We start from the raw sequence: 18,735 nt of genomic DNA on the forward strand, positions 1-18,735 counted from the left end.
GAGTGGCTATTCCTTCTTACAAAAGATACGCTTAGAGAATAAAACACTTGTTGTTCCTTCGGGGAGATGACGTGTAGCTGTGCAGGCCTCGACCACGCAGTCGGAGTCACCAGCCACAGTGTACCCAGTTGCGTTGGAGTCACGCAGAGTTACATAGAGCGATACAGTGCAAAAATGGGCCAATTGCCCCCAACCAGCCCGCCCGCGCCAGCCTTTCCGCTCCACACGAGACCCTCGTGCCAACGTGGCCTCACAGGCTAAGGCCAGGTGGAATTTGGGGGCTTTGTTCAATTCTCAGATCTTTGAGAAAGGTACGGAGTCAATAATAATAATAATAATAACAATAATAATAACAACACCACACGGTTGAGACGTTAAAGGCGGCACAAAGAGCACGACAAATGGAAGTTCTCTCCAGGGGAAGAAGTAAGCCTCTGCGCTGTGGGCTGTGCGGTTGCCGATGCAGCAAGAATTAAGGTACAGGTAAAGGGGGACGGGTACAGGTGAGCCAGGCAGGTATACAGGGGGAGGGAGGGTGGGAGGTGGAGATGGAGGGGGGGGGAGGGCGTGTGGTGGTGGTGAGGGGGAGGGGAAGGGAAGGGGAGGAGGGGGAGGAGGGGAAGGGGAGGAGGCAGCCAAGGTGGGAGGGGTGTACCTGTGCATTGACACACCTGAGCGACGTCAGGGGCAGGTTTGAGTGACAGCCCACAGGAGTTTGCGGAAGTCCAGGCTCAGATTGTGCCAAACTTTTGCAGGAAAGTTTTCCCACGACTCCCAAGTGTTTTTTTTTTTGGTTGGGGGAGTGGGGGTGGGGAAGAGAGAGACAGAGGGTGGAGTAAGGTGAGACAAGGTAAGGTAAGGTGGGGGTATTGGCAGAGAGAGAGCCTTGGACATTGCAGTCACCAGGTGTAGCTCAGGTGAGTGTTTGTCTTACGTTGTGCCATTTAAATTGCTTTGAGTGTGGGGGGGAAGGAGGGAGGGAGGGAGGGGGGGGTGTTGTTGGAAGGTTTCTGATCTCTGATCCCTAAACAGGGAATAAATGTGGGTTTCATTGACTTTATTTGTGCATTTGGACCATCGGATGTGTTGCAAACAAAGAGCAAAGCTCGAACACCAGAGAGAGAGAGAGAGAGAGAAAACTTTATATCGATTTGAATATTATTATTTTATTCCTGACTTATTTATTTCTCTGGGGGGTGGGGTGGGGGGGGGTAACTTTTTTTGTTGGTTGGTGGGTTGGTTGGTTGGTTGTTGATTGGGACGTCCCTCAGGGGTTTGGGAGAGACGTGATTTCGAAAGAGGGGGAGGAAATCGACAAAAGTTCTGGGGAGAGGGCAAAAGTTTTTAAACAACTTTTTTTCTCTCTCTCTTACTTTCTGTTGCTTCCCATCATCGGAAATGAGGGGGAGGGTGGGGGGGGGGTAGAGTGTAAAACACAACACAGTCTGTCTGTGTCATTCATTGGTTATTTTATTATTGATCATATTCTTTGTTAATAATTCTCATTCTTAACAGTAAAACTTCTTATCGTTCAACTTTCCAGAAAGTTTTCAATAGAATAGTAATAGCAATTATTAAAGTAATAATCTTTGCATTTGATACAGCGCCTTATCACGTCTACGAGACGTCTCAAAGCGCTTCGGAGAATAGACTGTAAAGTGAATTGACTGTATATTTCGTGGGCGGAACGTGGGGGGGGGGACAGTTGCGCACAGATTGAACGAATGTGACTGTAGAAATCCCTCCCCGTTACTCTCCCAACAGCAACAACAACAACAAATTGCATTTATATAGTGCCTTACACGTCGAGAGGGCATCCCCGAGGCGCTAAAGTTGCTGAATGATATTTCTGAGTGGGATTGAGGCTGATATATCTTTTTCCTTCTGCCTCCCACCCTCCCCCATCCCCCCCCCACCATCATCCCCGAGCTCTGAGACCCTCTGTGTGGGGGGTGCTATACAAATGCAAGTTGTCTTTGTCGCAATTCCTCAACGAAAGTGAAACAGAGTCAACAGCTCGTATCTCCTTCCTGCCATTGCCTCCTTCAGTTTGCTGACTCCCAGCCACACCTTGCTCAGAAGCCTTGCGTAAGGACCCTGGCGAGCATTTCGAGGGAGTATCCCACCTCTCCACCCCCTCGAGAGTCCAAGCAAGGATATACTTAGCAAATCCGAGGATATCCTGTCAAGCGGAGTGACTGGATATTTTGTGGGTGAATCGCGGCAGCTAATAGAATCTCTTGTGTTGACTCCCTCTCCCACACCCACCCCCCACCCATCTGCCCCACGCTGTCGCACCGCAATCTGAAGGAATGACCCTTACCCCCCCACCCCCCTCGTTCTCACTCGTTCTCTCTCTCTCTTTTCTCCCCAACTCCCACGCTCCGGATTCAGGATACTTGACATTCCGAGCACTAACTCCTCCTATGGCCGGTGACTTTTCCGTGCGCGTGTGGGCGGATGGGTGAAGTGGGGGGGGGGGTGGGGGGGTTGTTGGGGGGAAGAATGGATCTATTTGTGCACGTGGCATTATCTTTGACAGCTGCAGCTTCTGTTACAAGACGAGCGGGGGGCGGTGGGGGGGGTCAAGGCGTGACATTTAGAGACTAAGCAGCGAACTGTGAGATTGCCAGGAGCCGGGATTGGGAGTGATGTGCGCAGGGGTTAAAGGGACCATTCAGTTGTTTTGCTGGGAGTAAGATCTGAGGCCAAATTTCCTGGACGAATTGTTCTCGCAAGCGCTGTGACCTTGCTTTGACGTCCGCAGAGCTGCAATTGATCAAAAAATCCAATGGGATCCTTCTAAAAGGAAGAAACAAACCGTTGAAATGAGGCGTTTAAAAACCCGTCAAGAATAATTTGGTCAATAATAGTGATACTAACCGAAATCTTTGCGTTCGCCTCTCACGTCTCAAAGTGCCTGATGGAATTTCGCTGTAAAGTGTAGACTGTTTTGTCGATGAATGACTCTTCAGGGGTTGGGGGGTGGGGGTGGGGGAGAGGTGATAAAGAGCCCACGACAACTCGAATGGGGGAAAAAGTGAAGGGGAGAAGTTAGAAGTTATCCTTTCTAAAGGATAGAGGGATTAAGGGATATTGGGATAGGGCGGGTAAATGGAATTAGGTTAGAAGATCAACCGTGATCTTACTAAATGGCGGGGCAGGATCAAGGGGTGGAATGGCCTACTGCCTACGTCTTATGGTCTTATGGAGTTTCTCCAGCTCAAAATATCTGTGGGCAACGTCCACCAAAATACGCATTGGCGCTGCGCTCAACAGTAATTTATTATGAAGCTCTGTCAGACGTCTCAATGTGTAAAGGTGCTGTAGGAACATGGCAACGGGAGTAGGTCATTCAGCCCCTCGAGCCTGTTCCACCATTCTATTATAGTGTGTAACCTCTCTCTCTCTCTCTCTCTCTTCCCCACTCCCTCTCCCCACCACTTCCCGCTCTCTCTCTCCCCATCCCGCAGTGTGCCACAGGAGGGAGGGAGGGGAGTGGGGGGGCAACTGATTTGGGGAAAATACAGCAGAGCAAATTGGTAGCCGTTGAGAGGAGAGAGGGCACCACCATGTCCAAACGGTATTCGGACAGTGACTTGGAGAGGAAGCCCCTGTTCCTGGACGAGTCGTTTCAGGAAATCCGGATTACCTCTAGCAGGGAGGGGCCGGGCTCCCAGGATCGTTCCCCGGCGGTGGCGGACATTGGGGCGGTATCTGGCTCCTCGCCCCCCAACAACGGCTCCTCCAGGGTGGTCCTCAGCACAGACAGCCCCGCCGCCATGAAGCTCGGTCAACAACAGATAATCCCCAATAAGTTGGCGGTGGTCAGCAAGCCCAAGGTCCGCGTGCAGCAGGCCAGCACTCTGCCCAGCAGGAAGAACAGCGGGCGGAGGGAGGTGCACAGCATGCCGCCATCCCAGTTCCGCTACGAGGACGGAAAGGACCAGGCAGGCCAGAGCGGCACCTTGTCACGCAACCGACGCAACATGTCCTACAAGGTGGCGACCAGCGGCACCAACGACTTTGGAGACGAGAGGAACTCTTGCACCCTCCCTGCCTCCGTCACAGGCCTCAAGGTGCCCGATCCAGTGGCCGTGCAGCCACCTCGCAGTCCTGGCAGGTCTAAGGTAGGAGCTCGCGGGTGGGTGGGGTGGAGGAGGGTAGAGGGGGGAACAACGGTGTATTTATCCATGTGTTATCCACGTGTTGCAGCTTTGCGGAGTTCCTGTAGCTCAGTGGTCAGAGCACTCGCCTCGCAAGCGAGAGGACCTGGGTTCGATTCCCGGGCGGGGCGAAAAGTTGGGCAAGTTTCCTTACTCCACAGCCCTCTGTTTACCCAGCAGTAAGTAGGAACCCGGTTATCAGTAGATTGGCGGATCGCTTCTCCAGGGGGTGATAAACCCTTCCAAAAAAAAAATAATAATAATTTGTCGCTCAATCCACGACTGCCTGCGGGACGCTGCTGTGCACAATTGAGGATTATTATGATCTATGTCCATCCCCACTCAGTGCTGAGTCACTGACCTCAGCTGGGAAAGAGTTGGGGTTACAATTAGCCTCGGGGCGATGGGGGTTACCAGAGGGGAGGGGATCGGCTCGGTGTCGAGGAGACAATAAAGGGATGTATTTCTGAACTCTCTTCTTGTCCCCTGAGGCGTTCAGTCTATAACACTTCGTATCTTCTCTTCTACAGAGAACAATCGGCAAGAGAAAGATTCAGAAAGGAAGAAGCTCCTTTAAGGATGGTGAGAGGCAATGGGCGTCGGCAGCATCTACGGTGGTGGGTGGTGGGGGGTGGGATTACGGTTGAGATTTAAGTATATTCGGCCTATTTCCACGCATCCAATCTATATTTCATAGACGAAAAGGACGCTTTGGCTAAGACGGGGTGGAACTCAGCACCAGGGATGAGGCACTGACTACCGAAGAAGTATCTCCTCTCCTCCCCCACCCCCCACCACCTCGTTCTCCCCCATCCCTCTCTCTTTACCCCTTCCTTCTGCAACCCCCAGAAGTTATTATACTAAAATAAACCTTACAACCTGTTAAACCGGTAACACAGAATTCAGCGACTCGCACGCTCTCCAAACCCCCTACACCCACCCCACCCACCAGCTACAGTTTTGTGGGTTCAGACGCAATTGAATTGAATATTTCTAATTCCGAAACTCTCTCTCATGATGGAGGGAACGTGTGGCATTCCTCACCACGGCTCCAACTGCTGCCCGTGTCTAGCTATTCCCTCCCCTCTCCCCGCCCCACTCACAGAGCACATCGGCTCCCTACTACAGAGTCTACAAATCCCTTCCCCACCCAAACCCCCCACCCACCACCGGCACCTCCCTACCTCTCCGACCTGCTCTCTCCCCACTCCGCTACCCGCTGCCTCCGCTCGGTTGGCACTGGCCTCCTTGTCCGTCTTCCCCTCCGCTCCGTCATCGGCATCCACGCTTCCAGCCACTCCGCCCCGAAACTCTGGAACTCTCTCCTTCGATCCCTCCACCTTGTTCCCTCCTTCCCCACTTATAGATCAGGACTGAAGACCTTCATCATCTTTACAGTCACCTCCCACCCCGCCCCCCCCCCCACCACCAGCATGAAAGGCCCCATGTAAATGCAAGCTGCTGTTGTTGTATGAGCCCAGCCTCTGTCTCTGGCTCTCTCCGCTGTGTGATCCCCACATTCCCAGCCCTCAGTGCCGCTCTCCCCACAGACCCCCGACTGTACCAGCAGATCTGGGAGCGAGGGCTGGAGATCATTGGCGAGTCCGACGACGACCTTCTGGATGATCCGGTGCCCCCTGGTCCCACCCAACCCGACCAGCGCATTGTGGTGCAGAACTACCGACCGGTGCAAATGACCTGGAGCCAGTTACCACAGGTGAGCCTTGCCACCGTTACATTGTGATATTACATCGTCACTACCGAGCACTCCGGGAAACACCCAGTGACAATAATAATAACATAATCATTTAATAATAATAATCCTTGCATTTGACATAGCACTATTCACGTCTTCTCGACGTCTCAAAGCGCTTCACAGAATAGACTGTATAGTAAATTTGACTGTATATTTGTGGGCCCAACGTGAAAGGCCGCTGTCAAGTTGTTGTTGTTGATCACTTTCCCTTCCACCCCCTCCACTCGGCTGTGGGGATCACTGTTACGAGGCTGTTTTGGCACATCGTTTGTTCCTCCAACAAACTGTCCATCCTAATCCCTCACAAACTTTCCCCTCCCGCTAGTATACTTCCTACTGCATGTACTGATTCAATCCTCTTCAAATTCCTCCCCGCACCCGCCCCCACCCCCCACACACACTCTCCCTCACATTGGCTCAGATGGCAGTCCTTGCTTCTCAGAGTCAGAAAGTTGTGGGTTCGATTTCCTCCCACTTTGAGCTCACACTCCACACAGACACTCAAGCAAAATTCGCTCGTTCGCTCACTTTACGGTTGTTTGTGGCAAATTGGCTGTCGGGTTCACCTACAAAACTCACAGTCGCTACGCTTTTACAGAGAAAATCCTGTGAAGCTCTTCGAGACATCTTCCCAACGTCGGAAGGTGTTGTTTCAAACGTTAAGGATTATTATTATTACAAATGCAGTTACTGCACGTGACAGCAATGACTTTAAAATGTTGCGAGACCTCTCGATGCGATACCGGTTGAGAAAGACCCTCTTTCTTTCTTTGTTTCTCGTCAGGTCCAAGATAAGGGGATCCTGGAAAGTCTGACTGCAGAGGAACGTAAGAGGCAGGAGGTACGAGTGGTGTGGAGAGTGGGTGGGTTGGGGGAAGAGTAAGAGTGGAGCCTTGACATCCAAACCCTTAGCGGGAGTTAGACTGGAACCCAACAGTTGAGTTTTTGTCAGTCTTGCGGTTCTCTGACCGTGAAACTGTACACAGTTCTTTTTTGGGGGGAGGAGGAGAGGTGGGCCGGGGGAATCTTTCTAGACGTGTCTGATGTCTGTGCCCGTCCTGATCACAGGCCATCTTCGAGATCATCGTGTCCGAGTTTTCCTACCAGCACAGCCTGGACGTGCTGATCCGCATGTTCAAGAACTCCCAGGAGCTGCAGAAAACCATGACAACGATCGAGCACCACCATCTCTTCTCCAATATCAGCGACGTTAAGGAAGCCAGCAAACGGTGGGGGGGTTTGCGCTGCAGCTCGCTCCCGCTCAGAGCTCCCTCAGCCCCGTGTCCGAACCTCTTGTCGTTCCCAACCTCAATCGCTGCCCTTAACCCTCGCTCCCACTTTTGCCCATCTTTCAGCCACTGCAAAATACAAATTACCCGAGTTTTCGGCCACCTCGTCCCCAAACTCCGGAACATTCTTCCTCTATCCCTCCGCCTCGCCCTCTTCTTTCCTTCCTTCCTTCCCTCCCTATCTTCAAGTCGCGTCTTAAGACCATCCTCTTCGAGACCTTCCCCACCTCCCCCCGGTTCAACATCGTCCTCCGCAACTGTCTACTGTGGCTCTGGGACGCTACCCTGCGTGAGGGACGCTGGATAAGTGCAAGTTGTTGTTGCTGTTGTCTTCAGATCGCACTTTCCTCTTGTTGTTGAGACTCTCCGGGTGCTGTGTAAATGCGGATGTAGTTGTCTTAGGACTTAGGGAGGGAGGGAGGGAGGGAGGAGTCAGCAGGAACTTGATACACCAGAACATTTTGGGGGGAATTGTATTTTTAGATTTTGTTTAAGGAATTTATTGCGCAAACCGGGAGTGCTGGTTCCTGCGGTTTTCTAAACCTCCATTTGCAACCCCCCTCTCTCCGCGCACCCCATCCTCCCATCTCCCTTCCGCGCCCCCCACCCCGCATTACCTCCGAGGTACCTCCTGTCCCCTTTATACTCCCCAGGAAACTGTGCTGCACTGTCCCAGTGTGTGTGTGTGTGTGTGTGTGTGTGTGTGTGAGAGAGAGCTGTAGATCTAGTTTTGCTTGGCTTGTTGAGGCATGAGTTGTAGCCTTCTGTGTGTCACTTATTGCACCCGTGCCTTTGAGATAAGCTGAGGGTTGAAGGCGTTTTCCTCTCGGCTGTTTGCTTGCTGTACAGAGCAGAGCAGAACATTTCTCTTTCGATCAGGGTTTCCCAGAAACCCCAGGCATTGGCGTCTCTGTGTCCCAGTTTAAACTTGAGTCATCCCTTCTTAGAGGTCTTCGCTCACCCGCTTCACAGGGTTTACTGTACGGTGTAGTGACTGTGTGTCTTGTGGGCGATAAAGGTTCTTCGAGGATCTGGAAGAGAGGCACAAGAGTGACCCTGTGATCAACGACATCAGTGATATCATTGAGTATCACGCCACCAAATGTTTCGAGCCTTACGTGGTTTATTGCTCCAATGAGACGTACCAACAGAAGACCCTCCAGAAACTCCTGTACGTAAATAACTCGGATTTTTATACCATGTCTTACATCGAAGCCTCTCCAGACGCCTTGCAAGTGCAATAATAATAATAATAATTCTCCTAATTGGTATTTCATTGTCAAAATGCATAATATACTGAATTAATATAACGTGGAGTGTAGCTTTTCACAGGGCATTGCTGTAAAGTGTAGTCGTCAGGAGGAGGCAGACATTTTGCCCACAGCAAGGTCCCACAAGTGGCCAATGAAGTGAACCGCCATTTGTATCAGGGGGTGGGGGGGTAGGTCGGTGGGGGGGGGTTGTTGGGCAGGGTAGCGGAAAAAAGAAACTCCCTTTGCTTTTCCGAACTTTAACGTGCACATATTTGTTAGATCAGGGTATTAAGGGCAGGTAATTGGACTTGAGGTACAGATCAGCGATGATCTTATACAATGGCAGAACGGGCTCGAGGGGCTGAATGGCCTTCTCCCGTTCCTATGATCAGGCAAAGAGGGGGAGTTTGATTTGTAATGATTGCAAAATAGCCCCAACCCCTGCACCCTGTCTATTGCCTCTTGTGTCTGTTCGTTCCTCAGCTCCTCCAATGTGACGTTCAAGGAAATTCTGCAACAGATTCAGGTCAAATCCGATTGTGGATCCCTCCCCATCATCTCCTTCCTCATCCTCCCGATGCAAAGAGTGACACGGCTGCCGCTGCTCATGGATGTAGGTCTATATCTCTCTCTCTCTCTCTATCTCTCTCTCTCACCAACCCCAGTCTAAACCACAATAACCCCTGGCGGTGGGGGTGAGAAGCGCAAGTATCTTTTCTTTGGGGGGGGGGGGGGGGGCTGTTGTACTTAGAATCTTTGCATTTGATAACAGCACAGCCTTCCAAGTGCTCTCAAATTCCTCAAACTCCACGCGCCTCTGTTTACCCCGGGAGTAAGTAGGAACCCGGCCGTTAGTCAATTGGCAGATCGCTTTTCCGGGGGGGGGGAGGGGGGTAATAATCCCTTCCAAGAATAATAACAATAATAATAATTTGGTCACTTCAATCCACGGCCGTCTGTGGGGACGCTGCTGTGCGCAATTGGCTGCCGCGTTTCACCCACAAAATACACAGTCAATTCACTTTACGGTATATTCTGTGAAGCGCTTTGAGACGTCTCGAAGACGTGATAAGGCTCTAAGTCAAGTGCAAGGATTACTATTATTATTATTATTATTATTATTACCGACAGAGCCTAACGCTCTGTTGGCCTCCCAGTCACTCTTGTGAACCGTCCCCACCACTTCTTCTTTTTCTTCCAGACCATTTGTCAGAAAACCAATCCTAACGTACCGGAGTATGAATCAGCCACCCGGGCACTCAAAGCCATCAGCAAGGTACGGGCACCACTGCCCACTCCAACCCCCAGCTCGCTCGCTCGCTGTCTTTTTGGTACCCATCTTGTGGCCCCGGTAACGGGGAGTTACACTTGCGGGATGTTTATGAGGGGTGGATGGGGGAAGGGAGACGGAGAATAACTGGTGGAGAAGGCTTGATGGGCTCAATGGCCTCTTGGTCTCGTGTTTCTAAGCTGGAGAGGAAATGGGGGGGGAGAGAGGTGCTGGGTAGGGAGTTGGATGTGGCTGTAAACCCATAACCAGTGCGATGGGGTGAGTGGCGGCACGATATCTGTCTTTCAGTCTCCGCTTCCCCTCCTTCGCCCACCCCCACCCCCACCAACCCACCCCCACCTACCTGGGTACTGGCTGAAGCTCTGATCTCTTGCAGCTGGTTAAGCAATGTAATGAGGGGGCACGGAAAATGGAGAGGATGGAGCAGATGTGCACCATCCAGACACAGCTGGAGTTTGGCAAAATTAAGGTAGTCTCACCTCTCCCTCCCCTCTCTCCCTCGTTCTGTCTCTCCCTGACTCTTGTCTGTGTTCCAATATTTCACACATATCTCTGCGCTCTCTCTCTCTCTCTCTCTCTCTCCCTCATCCCCTCTTCCTCTCTCTCCCTGTCTTTTTCCCCTCTCCCTCCCTCTTTTTTTTCTCCTCTCCCTCCCTCCCTCCCTCCCTCTCTCTCTCTCTCTCTCTCTGTCTCTCTCCCCCTCTGACCGCTGTCTGTGTTCCAGGGTTTTGCTCTTATCTCTGCTTCGCGGTGGCTGAAGAAAAGAGGAGAGCTCTCCGTGCCCTTGGAGGATTCCGGAATATTCCGCAAGGGTTCCGGGAAGCAAAACTACTACCTTTTCCTCTTCAACGATGTGCTAATCGTCACACGGAAACGCAGGTACTCAGGGGGATGAGCTGTGTGTGTATGTGTGTGTATATATAGTTTGTGAGTGTGTGTGTTAATCATCAGGGCTATGGTCTCTGTCGAGCTCAAGGCTCTTACCTCGGAGTTGGGAGGTGTTGGGCTCTTCGGAAGAGACATTAATTGACGAGCTCTCCGAGACCCTGCCTTGCTGAAGGTTGTCATATAAATGCAAGTTGTTGCTGTTGTTGTTAAATTGAGGTCCAGGTCTGGGCCTGTTCTGTGCCTCCTTCACCTCCTCATGTTTTCCGGGTGTGGGAAGGTGAGAGATTGGATTGAGGTTTGGGGGTTGTGCGTGTGTGTGTGTGTGTGTGTGCGTGTGTGTGTGTGTGGTGAGGGATGGAGGAGCCATGTTGTTTTCTGTCTGTGGCAGTGAGGAGAACTACATTGTGCAGAACCACGCCAAGCTGGAGAACGTGCAGGTGGAGGTCGTAGAGACCAACGATTCCCCCAACTCCCCGCCCGGGAAGGCTGCCCTGACCGGGACCCTCCCCCGAGCGCTCCCCAACATCAACCTCTTCAAGATCATCATGACCATCGGCCCTGAAGAGAAGGAACAGATCGTGCTCAATGCTGAGTCACTGTGAGTAAACGGGGGGGGGGTGGGGGAGTGTATGTGTGTCTGAGAGTGAGACGGAGGTTGGCTGTGTGAAGTGGGTTGCGTGACGGAGGGTGTGTGTGACGGAAGGGGGGGAAGGAGTGTGTGTGTGTGTGAAGGACGGTGTGTCGGTGCATCTGTGTGACAGATTGTGTGTGTGTGCGTGTGAGATAGAGTATGTCTGTATAATTAAGATGGAAGGTGTGTGCGTGATGGAGGATATGTGTGTGTGAGAGATGGAGGGTGTGTGTGTGTATGTCTGATGGAGGTTGCCTCTAACTCCAGGAGTGACCGGGCCCGATGGATGGACGGTTTACAGAGCAAGCAACGTCCCGAGAAGGATGACCTGGCCAATAAGGAAGGTAGGGAGTGACTCCGCGCTGGGCCCTGCACTTTCACAGAGCAGTGCGTTTGGGGGAATGGGGTGTGTGATTGATTGGTGGTCGGTGTCTGGTCTGGTGGGTTTGATGACTGACGGTGTCGATTTGGTTTATTTTAACCACAGGTTTGCCGCAGGTGGAGGTGATTAAGGCCTATTGGGCCAAACAGCCGGACGAGCTTTCCCTGCAGTTGGCGGATGTGGTCATCGTTCTCCAGGAAGTTGACGGTAGGTCCTGGCCGGAACGCCACCAGGACGGGGGCACGAGGGGGTGGGGATTGGGAGAACAGGAAACCGTTCCCAATGCCAGCCGAATATCCGTCTGGAAACCACCGCACAGTCACTACACTTCGTGTGTGTGTGTGTGTGTGTGTGTAAAATCCTGAGCGCTGGGTTTCTGCATGTATCAGATACCTCTCTTGACTGGGAAAACAACCGTTTAGATTTATTTGAAGAAATAAACAGCCTAAATCCAACTGCGACGGGTATGGTTGGGATGTGAATTCTTTAAACGTAACGTCAGGTTTTAATCTCACGGCATTTTTTAACAGCACCAATTTTTTTTTTTTTAAAAAGTGAAGAGATTGTGTCTGCGGGTCAGGGTCAGGAGGGCAGCGGTGGGAAGGAATGAAACCAGAACGTGTTTCCTCACAGAGTTAATAGTTGGAAGAGTGGTTGAGGCTGCGACTGTTTTAAGTAATGGGGGGAAGCCACAACGGGAGGGCGGTTGGCCAAGGATTCTGGAGAGATGAGATCAGATGAGCTGAGGGGTCTTTAACAATAACAATAATCCTTGCATTTGATACAGCGCCTTATCAAGTCGTCGTCGAGACGTCTCAAAGCGCCTCACGGGATACACTGTAAAATGAATTGACTGTATATTTTGGAGGTGAAAACTGCCCGAATCTCTCTCTTTCTCTCTCTCTCTCTCTCGCTGTTATCTCGTGAATTGAGTTGCTGTTGCCCTTTCTGTTCCGTGCCAGGCTGGTACCAAGGTGAGAGGATCCGTGATTCTGAGCGTGGCTGGTTCCCCCAGACCTCCGCCAAGGAGATAACTAATCAGGCAGCAGTGCAGAAGAACGTCAAGCGAAAGCAGAGGTTGCGGTTAGAAACGGACGTGTAGGAGCTCGCGATGCCTTGGGGCTGGCAACTGATTTCCCCCCTCCCCCTCCTTCCTCTGGCCCGCCCCCACTTCTTGTAGTTAAAAAGGTGAACCGGCAAGTGGCACCGGGTCACAGTCAAGCGAGTCTGGTCCATTACGGACTTGCAGTGTCAGATTTCCACCTCCGGCCCTGATGGTTATCGTGGTTGCCTTCGGGTGTGTGAGAGCGAGAGAGAGGTCAGCGCTGACTTGTCCAAACTATGTGACTGTGGGGAGTCTCTCCTCTTCCCCACTCCTCCACACACCCCAAATCAAACCCCTTGTTGGTTTAACTTTCATCCCTTGAAGAAATCAACGGCTTCTCGTTACCGGGGAGAAAACATTTTGGCAGGAACATTTCTTTTAAAAGATTTTAAATGTTATAATTATTATTATTGCTTTTTAATGTTTTACGCTTTGGGGGGGGGTGGCGGGTGGTATGCAATGGAATAGGCTTGGTGACTCAGTTGTGGGGGGGGGGTGTGGGGGGGGGTAGAGGAAGGGAGGGAAGAAATGAGGGGCGAGAATGGGGAGTTTTCTCATCGATTAACATTGGGACATCTCTTAATTGATTGAGGTCAAAGTGGAGATTCTTCCTGCAAAACCACACGCCATAGTCCAGTATTAGGGAAAAGGGGATGCTTTTATTTCCTCTTTCTATCGCCCTCCTTCAATATGTACAGTTTACCCTCAATGTATTGTTTTTTGGGGGGTTGGGAGGGGGAAGGGAAACCAATTGGATGTTGCAATATGGCAGTTTCTGCTGGTGATTGCCCACTCTTCAGTGTTTCTGAGATTGGGTTTGAGCCCAAGAACCTGCTGAGTGTATTAGCCTCTTGTGGCATGGCTACAAAGGTCAGGTTGGGGGGGAGAGGGGAGGGGGAAATGAGGCACAAAACGTCCGATGGGTTGTTGACCATCAGGTCAGGCTTGTCAATGAGACTCTGGAGGTGTGGAACATGTCCACGAGCTGGGAGGGGTCATTGTGTCAGGGGTGCAGAGGTGTTCCTTTGTGTTTCGCGCCGCCCTGTCCTTAATGTGAACAAGTAACACTGCAAATCTGTCCGTCAATGTAAAGTTCCGGCCACTGGGAAGCTCGAAGCTGTTTTAGCTCTCACCGTCCACAGGTTCAGCTTCACTTTGTCTCTTAAGTCAGTGACACAAGCCTTCCCCCCCACCCCCCCCCCCCCCACCCCACCCCTCTCTCTTCTCCCAATTTTGGGTGTTTTATCAGTTGTAAAGTGGAACCAATTAGTGGAATGTTGCAATTTTAAGAGATGTTTAAATAAAAGACTTTTACCCAATGAAGACTCACTTTTTTCCTGACCCCCACAGCCTTATGTATGTGTGTGGTGTGAGTGTGTGTGTGTGTTTGGTGTGTGTGTATATCCAGGATGGTGGTGGTCATCAGACAAAGTGGTTTATGTCAGATCCATTTTATTATAGTGTATCAATGTACACAGCAATATAAAGTTTCCCCAGAAAACCACGTGAATACAAAAGCACATTAACACAAATTTTTTTAAAAAAACACAACTGATAACTTATATTCATTCATCACAATAAGACCTCGTGTTTATTAAAAAAGGGGGGGGGGGCACCTGTGTGAGATGTTTTGTTGTTTCCTTACAAATCGAGGGACGAGATCGATGCTTATGATCAGAATAACCTGTCCTACCAACAACTATTACACTGATGGGGGAGAGGAGTGAGTGGGAGAATTTCTCAATTGTCAATTTCTCGAGCACTGCAGGAAGGAGCTATTATTTTTAAACGGTGGGGGTGGGGGTGGGGGAGATCAACGAATCAGGCCCTGTGCCTCTTTTAATTGCAGATCTTTTAACCCTGGGGCTGAGTCCGTGTGTGGATATTTTCCACAAGAGGTAGCTAGCGAGTAACCTATGCCCACTCACACCGCTGCCTGAGATGGGTAACGAGGCGCTTGATAACATGTTAGTCCATCTTAATTTCCAACATGGTGGGTGGGTGCAGGTCTATTTCATTTAAAATTGTCAGGTGTTCAGGCAGGTTGGGGTGGGGGGGTGTGGTCAATGTCAAGTGGGTGGGTCGTAGGAACGGTTAACGACCCTCCTGGTGTTGCCTTGGGGTTAGATTAAGATTACAGCTCAGCCATTTAGGAGTGAAATCAGGAAACATTTTTTCTTACACACAAGAGGTGGTGGAGATTGGGAACTCTCTCTGTCCCACAAGGCTGTGGATTGTGGACGGATCCACTCGAATGTTCAAGACTGAGGTGGACAGATGTTTGTGAGGATGGGGGTACCAAGGGATATGGGACGAAGACGAGGGATTGGAGTTGAGGTACAGCTCAGCCATGATCTTATGGAATGGCGGGACAGGCTCGAGGGGCTGAATGGCCTCCTCCTGTTCCGATAAGCATAGGCACTTTACGACGCTTCCGTGAAGTTAGTGCTGTCTCATAATATCCATCCCCCAGTGGAACATCTCCAACTGCCGGAGGAGGAGTGGCCCCAAATAGGGACTCACTGAATGACAATGGGGACGCTGAGGTTGATGGGGACAGTACGTTTACATGTTGCTTTACAGAGCAATTCAAGAGAGTACGGTATACACGATTTACAGAGATATATATAAAAAAGTCACGGAATTATTGAATTGTCTGGAAAAGTGCAATGGAATTTCTGTGTCGGGTCGTGTTGGGGGGGGGGGGGGGGTGGGGGGGTACAGGACCTGGTGGTGTCGCTGGTGAGACTTCACGCGACGACTGGTTCATTACTGGACATATATACAAAGCATAATTTCTGCACCTTGTGATAATTGCCACATCGCCTGTTTGCAAATGGCCTCCTCTCCTTCTTTTCGGATGGAAATAGTAATTAATAATAATAATAATAATAATAATAATAATTAATAATAATAATAATCCTTGCATTTGATATAGCGCCACATCACGTCCTCGAGACGTGCTGAGTTGCAGAGAGGAGAACAGGCCAGTCTGCCCATCGATGTCAATCCCGGTCAGGAGTGGGGTCCCCGAGTGGATGGGAGGGGAGTGCGAGCGAGTGAGTGAGCGAGCGAGTCTGCAAGAGGGTGAGGGGTGCCCTGGGCTCCTGACCCCCTCCTCTCTCTCTCTCTCTGTCTCTCTCTCTGCCCTTCACGACAAGAGGACATTCCCAAAGCGCTCGACGGGATATAGGGTAAAGTCAAGTGATTCGCAGGCGATTGATCCCAAAGCACTGAGTGGGCCGAAGAGCCCACCTTCTCGTTGAACTCGTGAAGTCTCGACGCCGGACTTTTTTCTCTGCCCGGGGCCGGATTTCCATCACCCGGAGCCCGGATTGATTGACCCACTTACTGGCGTCCGAGCGATTTCTTCTCTGGTGTTTTTAACCGGCTTTTCCATCAAAAAATAATCAAGTCAAAACTCTGACCGTGCCCCACCCCCACCCCACCGCTCCCGCACGAGTGGCCCGTCTGTGAAATGCTTCCCTCCTCCGGTCTCCTCTCTCCCACCCCACCCCCCCACCTCTAACCCCACCCCAAGGTGCGAGTCCTCTTCTCCGCTCCGTGAGTCTTTGTCGTGTGGTTGAGCTCGGAGACGGCAGCTGGCAGTGGGTGAGTGTCTCCGGGTCGGTCAGTGAAGGCTGGCGGGGGTGGGTGGGTGGGGGGGGGGGGAAAAGAGTCTATAAACTCGCGGGAATGTTGCCTCGCGGGAAGTGCTGCTGAGAGTGGCCAGGTCCACCTGGGGATGGAGAGAGAAAGAGAGGGAGAGAGGGTTAGAAAGAGAATCAGAGAGAGAGAGAGGGAGTGAGAAGGAGTGAGAGATGCGGAGAGAGGGAGTGAGAGAGTGTTAAGAGGGAGTGTCAGAGAAAATCGGAGAGAGTAAGAGAGGGAGAGAAAGAGAGTTAGAGGAGAGAGGGAGTGTGAAAGAGAGAGCGAGAGAGAGAGAGAGCGTAAGTAAACGTTGCCGCTCACCCTCCCGGCAGGTGGGTCCGAGGCGCCCGTTGACACAGTGGCAGCGGCCGCTCTGGGGGCTGCACTGGGCACCGGGGGCACATTCACAGGACAGCGAGCAGCCCGGCCCGTAGCGGCTCCCAGCGCACTCTGCGGGTAGACATACAGCATTGACACAGATGCGGGGCGGGGGGTGAGGGGGACACAGACACAGGGCGGGGGGGACACAGACATGGGGCGGGGGGGGGACACAGGGCGGGGGACACACAGACACAGAGCGGGGGTGGGACACAGACGCGGGGCAGGGGGAACACTCACCGACGTCGCATCTGCTGCCGCCTCTCCCGGGAGGGCACAGACAGGTCCCGTTGCCGGGCTGGCACGGGGCTTCGCCCTCGCAGTCACACGCCCTCTCGCACCGCGCTCCGTAGCGGCCCCGCGCACACACTGTGGAGGGCAGGAGAGCATAGGTCAGAGACTCGGCCTCACGGGGTGGGCAGCTGGTGGGGGGGGTGTATGTGGGGGGTGGAGGGCGGGGGTGGCAGGGGTAGGCGGGTGGGGATCGGGGGTGGGGGGGCGGGGGTTGCAGGGGCAGGTATGTGGGGGTCGGAGATAGGTGGGTGGGTGGGGGGGGGGCAAAGGGGAGTTGCTATTCTCTCCAAGACTGATAAGTCGAGCAGTTACCTGTCTCGCAGCGGTCGCCGTGGTAGCCCGGGGCGCACAGGCACTGCCCCGTCACGGGGTGGCAGGTGGCTGCGTTCCTACAGTCGCACGGCTGCTGGCACCTGATCCCGTGCCACCCGGGGGAGCAAACTGCAGAGAACAGGACACAGAGAGAGAGAGAGAGAGTGAGGTCCTGTAAGGTGCTCGCGTAAGGATATTAAAGAGGACGCAAAATCGCAGCTGCCGTGTTTTCCCGGCAAAGTACGGTCACTGCCACATTTTACGGAGCGAATCCCGGCGAATTTTCCCGGCGCTCTCGTTTCGTTCACGTACCGTGTTGACAGGCGGGTCCGTAGTAACCCTCCGGGCACCGGCAGCAGCCGGTCACACGATCGCACGTTCCGTTGTGCTGACACTCACACTCTTCCCGGCAGTCTGCCCCGTACTTCCCGGGAGGACATTCTGAAGGGGGGGGGGGTGGGCAGGAAAAAAAAACTCAGGAGAGTTCCAGGATTTCTGAATTTTTTCCTTATCAAATCGGGAAAGTCTCCCAAGTATTCCACCCCCTCCCCCCAAAAAAATTGTGGCTAAATTGTTAAACTTAGGTTTTCCGCCAATTTTTTTAATGTTAAAACAGCCCCCGTTCGGCGCTGAGCGCACTCGGCACTGGGATCGCCGGGTCAGGCCGCCCGGAATTCCTACCCCTTACGTTTCGGCCGAAACCCCGGTCACCTCACCTTGTTGGCACAGGGGCCCGGTCCAGCCCGGCCCACAGGAGCAAGAGCCGTCCGCGGGATGGCACAAAGCCCCATTCCTGCACTCGCACTTGCTCTGACATCCCGCTCCGTACCTGCCTTTCGGACACGCTGAAGTCAAGAGAGAGAGTCAGAAGGTAAAGGGTGGGTACTCGGCTGTGTGGGGGGGGGGGGGGGAAGGGGAGAACAAAAGCTACAACAAGAACTTGGATTTATATAGTGCCCCTCTCGCTGGATAGCGTTTCAGAGCGCTCAAGAGAGAGAGAGAGAGAGAGAGGCTCAGAGAAAGGCGAGAAACCACAGCGAGACTTGAAGCAGAACGTGAGTTAACGTTTATAAACGTTTGGCCCACAAACACACAGTCACTCCACAGTCAATCCTGCGAAGAGCTTTGAGCTCTTTCAGCGCTATGTCAAATGCAATGATTATTATTACTATTATTATTACCGTGTTGGCACTGGGACCCAACTCTCCCCGGAGAGCAGCTGCACCTTCCGGACACATGATCGCAGGTCGACCCTTCGCCGCAGGAACACACCAGGGCGCAGTCCTTCCCGTAGCGGCCGGCCGGACAGGCTGAAAGGAATCCAGCGCACAGCCAGTTA

General features: G+C 52.4%; 2 protein-coding genes across 2 annotated transcripts in view; one reads left to right on the top strand and one right to left on the bottom strand.

Moving 5' to 3' along the window:
• Window positions 1-633: 633 nt before the first annotated feature.
• arhgef16 (Rho guanine nucleotide exchange factor (GEF) 16) lies at window positions 634-13,139 on the top strand. The gene is made up of 15 exons (XM_007902088.2): window positions 634-917; window positions 3,474-4,130; window positions 4,697-4,748; window positions 5,717-5,883; window positions 6,707-6,763; window positions 6,991-7,151; window positions 8,230-8,382; window positions 8,948-9,077; window positions 9,666-9,740; window positions 10,132-10,224; window positions 10,480-10,634; window positions 11,032-11,241; window positions 11,542-11,618; window positions 11,762-11,863; window positions 12,619-13,139. The coding sequence occupies exons 2-15, from the start codon at window positions 3,573-3,575 to the stop codon at window positions 12,756-12,758; spliced, it is 2,130 nt and encodes a 709-aa protein (XP_007900279.1). The 5' UTR covers window positions 634-917; window positions 3,474-3,572; the 3' UTR covers window positions 12,759-13,139.
• Window positions 13,140-16,415: 3,276 nt separating this feature from the next.
• Window positions 16,416-18,735, bottom strand: part of LOC103184260 (multiple epidermal growth factor-like domains protein 6) — an 85,746-nt gene continuing 83,426 nt past the window's right edge. Inside the window, 7 exon segments of the mRNA XM_042343495.1 lie at window positions 16,416-16,500; window positions 16,734-16,862; window positions 17,031-17,159; window positions 17,397-17,525; window positions 17,709-17,837; window positions 18,113-18,241; window positions 18,578-18,706. Of these exon segments, the coding sequence (XP_042199429.1) occupies window positions 16,442-16,500; window positions 16,734-16,862; window positions 17,031-17,159; window positions 17,397-17,525; window positions 17,709-17,837; window positions 18,113-18,241; window positions 18,578-18,706 (833 nt within the window). The 3' untranslated portion in view covers window positions 16,416-16,441.

The sequence above is a fragment of the Callorhinchus milii genome, unplaced genomic scaffold (genome assembly GCF_018977255.1).
Source record: "Callorhinchus milii isolate IMCB2004 unplaced genomic scaffold, IMCB_Cmil_1.0 Scaffold24, whole genome shotgun sequence".
NCBI classification, from domain to species: domain Eukaryota; kingdom Metazoa; phylum Chordata; class Chondrichthyes; order Chimaeriformes; family Callorhinchidae; genus Callorhinchus; species Callorhinchus milii.